Source organism: Saprolegnia parasitica, assembly GCF_000151545.1.
Source record: "Saprolegnia parasitica CBS 223.65 unplaced genomic scaffold supercont2.2, whole genome shotgun sequence".
NCBI classification, from domain to species: Eukaryota; Oomycota; class Saprolegniomycetes; order Saprolegniales; family Saprolegniaceae; genus Saprolegnia; species Saprolegnia parasitica.
In genome coordinates this window covers 70,896-77,642 of record NW_012156396.1, presented here as the reverse complement: position 1 = coordinate 77,642, position 6,747 = coordinate 70,896, and the positions used below count along the sequence as shown (strand labels likewise).

The 6,747-nt window shown below is 59.5% G+C and overlaps 2 protein-coding genes across 2 annotated transcripts; both read right to left on the bottom strand.

The window, feature by feature from the left end:
- Nucleotides 1–1,135: 1,135 nt before the first annotated feature.
- SPRG_00550 (TKL protein kinase) lies at nt 1,136–3,801 on the bottom strand (the record flags this gene model as incomplete). Its single annotated transcript, XM_012338777.1, has 3 exons — nt 1,136–1,586; nt 1,635–1,954; nt 2,008–3,801. 3 exons carry the CDS (start codon nt 3,799–3,801, stop codon nt 1,184–1,186), a joined length of 2,517 nt encoding a protein of 838 aa, XP_012194167.1. The 3' UTR covers nt 1,136–1,183.
- Nucleotides 3,802–4,156: 355 nt separating this feature from the next.
- SPRG_00549 (hypothetical protein) lies at nt 4,157–6,296 on the bottom strand. The gene is made up of 11 exons (XM_012338776.1): nt 6,134–6,296; nt 5,723–6,090; nt 5,489–5,667; nt 5,362–5,436; nt 5,243–5,318; nt 5,096–5,193; nt 4,994–5,048; nt 4,869–4,944; nt 4,510–4,820; nt 4,408–4,463; nt 4,157–4,358 (listed from the first exon to the last, which is right to left on the bottom strand). The coding sequence occupies exons 1-11, from the start codon at nt 6,286–6,288 to the stop codon at nt 4,188–4,190; spliced, it is 1,620 nt and encodes a 539-aa protein (XP_012194166.1). The 5' UTR covers nt 6,289–6,296; the 3' UTR covers nt 4,157–4,187.
- Nucleotides 6,297–6,747: the final 451 nt, after the last annotated feature.

Genomic DNA, 6,747 nt, shown 5'->3' with positions numbered 1-6,747 from the left:
GGGCCGAGCCCAAAGGCACAACCCAACAAGACAGCCGTGGCCCGCCCAACGACGAAGACGACCAAGCTGGCGGCCAAGACGACCAAGCCGGCGTTCAACCTCCGCAAGACAGCAGCCGCAGCTGCTACCACAAACCAGCACCAGTGCGCTCAGCGACGCCTGCCCCGAAAGCTGCAACGCCACTCCAGATTGCGCAAGCCCAAATCCAGGAGCTCGCGACAGAGCTCGCAGTGGCGCCACCCACCATTGAAGAGCAAAACGCGACCATTGCACGTCTGAACCAGACGCAGTACCCAAGACCCCAACGACCCTCGACGACGCAACGGACATCATTCTAAGCAGCTTAATCGCACCAGTGCCAGCAATTATGGCTAATTTAGCCACCGCCCTAGCTGACCCCAAAGCAGAGAGCTCCGAAAGCAAGTCGACGATCGCGGACATCCAGCAAGTAGTCCTTTAACACTTTTAAAGGACTACTTGAGGAGCGCGATGGAGACTCTCCACCGCGCTCCTCGAACATACAATCTACTACACGCGACGCCACTGCTCTAGACACCAGACGAGCGCGTTGCAGCGATCGATACGCTTGTCCGCGCGATCGAGAAGGTAGCCCCGTCTCGACCAAGAACCTAACCCTACTAATGTCACTCGCCGCCACCGCACGGGCAGCTAACGAAATTTGTACAGCCAGAGACGGTAGCGTTGACGTCAAAAGCGCATACCGGTAGCGAGCCCGATCTAAGATACAATTGTGGCAAAACGCCAGAAATAAGATCGTAGTGCCTTTTTGTAGGCTCTGCACCAGGCCGCCGGTGCCATTTGGTCGACGAAATCAAGTTTGAAATGGAATCGCCCATAGTTGGCACAGTGATAGAAGGCACTGTGGAGAGTAGAGCAGACCACGTTGTGTCACCGTTGCAGTCGTACAGTGTGCGCAATGACCGACACCACATAAAAGCGTTTTTAACACCTTGCTTCACCTACGCGGCATCTCACTGGGTGCGGATATTGGACTGTCTTCGCTTCGTCGTGCGCTGTAGCCCGGTGTTCCGACCGTCCGAAACAAGTCCTTGAACGGTCGACTTTGCACATCCTCCACTTTGCAACGGTATTGGGTCGACCAATTCCAGGCCAATTTCCCGAATTTCGCAACGACGTTGAATAATTTACATGTGACGAAGAATCATTTCCGAGCCATCGCGTGGGTGAGCTCTTGCACGATGGTGGCCATGGACGGTCGCTTGGCCGGATCGTCTTGCAGGCAGCGCGCAATGAGCGACTGGTACGGCGTCGGAATCGTCTCGCCAAGCTCTAAACGGTGGCCCTCGAGCACATGTGCCGCGGCCTCGGCACTCGTCATTGTCGGAAACGGCCTGGACTCGGTGAACGTCTCCCAGATGAGGACGCCAAACGAGTACGAGTCGGACCGGTACGAGAACGAGTGGGGTGGCGTGAGCGACTCGGGCGCGAGGTACTTGAGCGGCATCGCGCCTTCCGCAAAGTGGCCGCCGCCGTACGAGTGCACGCGTCGACACAAGCCAAAGTCGCACACCCGTGCCCGCAGCTGGTCGTCGACCAAGCAGTTGCTACACACAGGCTCGTCAGTACATTGGTATGCATGAGAATTGTTGTACCGGGCCGCAATGTCGCGGTGGATAAAGCCGCCTTCGTGCATGTTGAGAAAGCCCGACGCCGCGTCACATAAGATGCGCGTCTTTTGCTCCGTCGAGAGCCGAGATCGGCGCGCGCCAAACTGGTCTTCGAGGCTTCCGAACGGAAGGTACTCGGTCACGAGACTCAGCGGCTGCGAGAGGTCCGTGCACGCGCCCACGAATGGCACAATGTTGGGGTGGTGCCCAAACAGCGAGAGCACCGCAGCTTCGTGCCGGAACGCAGCCACAATCTGGTCGGCGTTGTCGCCAAACTCACTCGGCCGAAGCGTCTTGACGACCACCTACACGATTCGATTGATGAGATCGTCGCAGACTCTGTGGAACGACGGCATACGTCTTGGCCGAGGTACGTGGCGCGATGGGCGTCGCCAAAGTGGCCGTGACCGACCGCCTCCTTGAGCGTCAGGTCGCCGTACGCAATCTCGTGAAAGGTCTCGGGAACGACTTCGAGCTCGCTCACGAGCTCTTGCACTTGCGTCGCCGTATCTAGACGACGCAGAGCAGACACAAAGAGGTACGAGCGCAGCACCAGCACCGACGTGCCCACGACGATCGTGGCTTCCAAAAGCACTTGGCCCTCGGCACAGAAATCACAGCACTCGACCTCGAACGCCACGTGCGTCACGTCGCCTCGCCACGCCAGCAGCTGCGACGCCTCGCCCGCGTGTCGGAACCCGTCCGGCAGTCGCAGCGAGATGGTCACCAACGCGCCGCGCCGCACATGCAGCAGGAGGTCCCGCGAGAGCTGCTTCGCGACGCCGTCCGCCATGGCTGCCTCGCGCACCTCGTCGCGCTGGTGCACGAGGAAGGCCCAGATTGCATGCGAGAAGCTCGATGCTGGCGACACGCACGGCGGCGCATACGCTGTAAAGTGCACGCGGTCGGTCCGTGATGTGGGTACCAGTGCTTGGTGAACGCCACGGGAGACGAGGGCGCGAGACGCCGCGGCGCGATCTCTGCGCTCGGGCTCGTCGTATGTCAGTTCTCGCGTCGCGCTGTACGCAGTGGGCGAGACCCATGCCGTTGGATCCGGCATGTCCCGGTAGATGCTCGTGATTATCGAGCTCTTGGCGTCGGTGTAGAAGACATCGTAGTCGCGGTCGGTCTCGGTGTGCGTGGCGCGGGTGAACAACACAGGTGCCGGCTTCTCCAATGCGACTGGTGAGGTGTCGACGACCGAGTCGTCATCATCGAGCACTTCTTCGCGGGCCACCGGCGTCGGCGTCGGTTGCAGGCGCACTTGTCGCTGGACCAGCATGCGAAAGGTTGCCCACTGCTCTGGTGTCGCACGGAGGGTGCTACATGCGAGCCGCGTCGTGTCCTCTAGACACGCGAGAAGCGCGGCGTGGCCTCCTTCTGAAACACGGATGCTCTCGAGCACGGCTTGCCAGAGCTCCAAGTAGCCATCGAGGCGGCTAGCATCGTTCTCGCTGCGCGTTCTTGCTGGCATTTCGTAGGGCGGAGGACGCTTGCTGTCGACGGAAGACGACATTGTCGAGGACAGCAGCGTCGCCTTCTCGTCAAAGGGTGTGTACGACGGCGTAGGATAGATGACGCGGTTCCAGTGCAAGGCGCTTTGCAGGAGAAGGCTCGAGAGCATGTGGCCAAGGACGAGGCCAAAGCCAACGTACGCGCACGCATGGAGGAGGACGAACGGCCGCGTCTCCAACGAGCACTCGGGGTAGAACTCGTACGCGTAGTAGTCGCGGTCAAAGAAGCGCTTGGCACACTTGATGGCGATGAACCAGAGCAGAAGCGGCAGCTGGAAGCAGAGAAGGCCCACGGCGCCTTTCCAGAGCACAATGTACGCTGCGAACGGCGTCATCTCGACAATGTCGTCGGGCGAGGAAGGACACACGAGGCCGTTTAGCACCGACGGATCGTAGATACCAAGTACAGCCGTGTCAAGACTATATAGCGTGGCGAGCGCGGCCTGGGCCAGCGCGCGGGCCGACAGCGCGTGGTCGTGGCAGCGGAGCGTGAGGTGCGTCACATGGTTGTACGCCACGCGAAGCCCGAGGACGATCGCCGCCGCGACAAGAAAGAGCCAGTAGACAGCAGACGCCAGCACGAAGAGAACCAGACGCAGCGTCGTCCGGGGCGTAGGCCCGCCGAGCCACTGGGGCATCCGTAGCCGGCGCCAGCAAGCCAGCAGCGTCATCGTCACCAAGCTTACGCGTCAAACCCAATGCCATTGGACAAGGATATCGATTGCTGCAGGTCAAATCAGGCCAGGCCGCGACCCAAATATCAAATAGAAGAGGTACTTTCCACGACCAGCATCTGGTGCCAGGACGAGGAGCTGACGTGGCACGCGGAGAGGCCGGCATTGCGATTGCAACCAACGCCAACGACTAACGATGCCACGCTGATGAAGGAACTGTACATCGAGTATATTGCGAGAGAAAGCTGCAAGAGATCGATACCCATCCGTACTGGCAAGCATAGGATCGAGCCCACGACCAGCCGACCGATGGGAGAAATGAGGCAAAAACATAAGTCCATTGTGGCAATTTAGACGGCGCAAAGGCCCGAGAAGCCGAGGTGCACCCCCTTGGAGAAGTCGCGCACGACGTTTTGGAAGCCTGCGACGCCCATCGCGATCGCCGACGCGCCGATGACGAACGCGAGAATGTACACGAGGATCGACGTCCGGTTGTACTTTTTCAAGAGGTACCCGACGCACTAGACAATATATCGCGTCAGCCACAGATAGGACAATGTGACACTATACCTTTTGGCCAAAAATGCCACCGAGAAAGCCCATGAGCGAAAACCACACAATGTAATCTACATATCCGATCGGTCCGAATCCAAATCGAGAATGCGAAAGTACCGTATTGGCGCTGGCCGGGAAATTGCCCCGCGACCGCAAACTGCAGCGTCGTTGCCGAAGACGTAAAGAGAATCATGTAGGACGCGGACGCGGACGAGACGACGGGCAAAAGGCCGTACTCGAGCATGATGGGGCTCTGGACCATGCCGCCGCCAATGCCGAGGAGGCCGGACGCGATGCCCGCAACGAAGCAGTAGGCCGGGAACACGATTTGCGCCTTCTGATAGGTCCAGTGCACGTCGCCTTGGGCAAACTCGGTGCCGCTCACGACCATGAGGCGGTTGCGCGTGCGAAGGCGGTGGCCCATGAGCCTACATCAGATGGATGCAATCTCGCAACACTCGACACGAAGGCCATACCACGTGATGAGGATGAGCAAGAGGAGCGGCACAAACGTAAGAGCCCAGTAGATGGACGAGCCACAAGGCACACCGACTAGGAGCGTGACAGCGTGAGCAAGAGAGTCACAACCGCGAGGTCATACCGATGCTGGCCGTGCCATGCCCGCCGCGAAAGAGTGATTGAACAAAAATGATGAGCTAGTCACACGCAGAATGAGATACATCAATTCACTCCTTGGGCTTACCCAGCATGCCACGAGCGGGAGGACATACGTGAGCGGGAAGATCGAACGCTCTTCCTCGTAGAGCTGGGCCCGGATTGCATCGAGGGACGCTTGCTTGTCTACATGTCTTCTCTGTCGCCATCGATTTCAGTGTGCAGAATTGTCTACCAGCATGCGGCGGAAAGTCGAGTGGCGGCAACGAGGCAAAGTCGTCTTCATCTTCTTGGCGCGTGCGTGCTTGGTGCTACTTCGCCTCGTCGACGCATTCGATCGCGCACCATGCGTACCTCGGCGTCGGCTTGGACACTTGTCGGGAGGAGCACCTTGGTCTCGCCGCGTGCGCGGCCTTCCTGCGCTTCGACCTGGAGAAATCCATCCATGCAACGTTGCTCAAAATGACGTGGCAGAACGTACGTGCTGCACTTTCTGAAGCGTGCGGTAGGCCATGAACGAAAGCAGCGTCACGAGCAGCGAGAGGATGAGCCACGACGGAAATGTCGCGTTCGCCATGACGCCAAAGATCGTGCCCATGAGCGTCGGCGGCTCCATCATGCCTGCGAGCGCATAGTCGATGACCGGTCGGCGCGGATGGTCTACACACGCCATCACCCTCCACGCGTCGATACATTGATACATTGATATCCATACACGTGTGCTTTTTGCGAAAGTTGGACAAGAACGTGGCCAGGGCACCGCCAAAAATCGTGGCTTTCGAGAGCGGAATCGCGTGCTTCGGGCCCAAACCGACCGCTAGAATGTACATGGGCACGAGGAGGCCGCCGCCACCGGCGCCGGACGCGGACCCGAGCGCCGTGCAGAGAAAGGCGAGGGCCGAGGCCATGAGGTCAGCAAGCGAGAACGGCGCAAACATGTTCTTCTCCATGCAGTACGCGAGCGGTTGCAACGTCGCGTTCGGAAGGCGGACCAGCGCGCCCGTCGACGCGACCACGCAGCGCTTGCTAAAGTCGCTGTCCGAGCCCGTGCAGTCGCGGTCGGTGCTGCACACGTGGCACAACCTACGTGCACATGAGGCGGTGGCGACGAGGTGTGGCGTCGTACGAGTCGACGCAGGCGAGGCCGGGGAGGAAGCCGCAGTCGGCGATGGAGCCGCAGGTTGCGCCAAACATCTCGTCGGGCTGCACGATAAGCGAGATGGGCGACGTCGTGGCAGCAGCAACACCGAGAAGCGCAGTCGCACCCAGCAGCAGCCTCATGGTCAGCGTCAAAAGGTGGAATGCCACTGGGTGAGCGAGCCAACTGATGGCGCCTGTCCCGTGCCCCGCATGCCCCGGAGTTGACTCGAAACCTTGTCCAAAACTGATTGTGTGCTCCGGGGTACGCCAGAGATGCTAGATCTGCGGCAGTGATTGGCTAACCAATGTTGATGCGCGATGCGGATTGGCTGAAATTCCAACACAGGGAATACGGCCATTGCAGTTGAAGGGGACCGGCGTCCTGGAGCGTCCAGGCCGCATCCGCGCTCGTCCGGGCAGAAAGGGGGAGTAGCTATCACCGTCGCTATCACTGCTTGCTTGGGATCAACGAACACCCCGCAAGTGAATACATAGTACATTTGTATTCTTGTTTGTGCAACATATCAGTCCGGATAATATCCGGTGCTCGTACATCGTACAACGTACATTCAAGTCGCGAACGGCAGCAATGTACGGGCT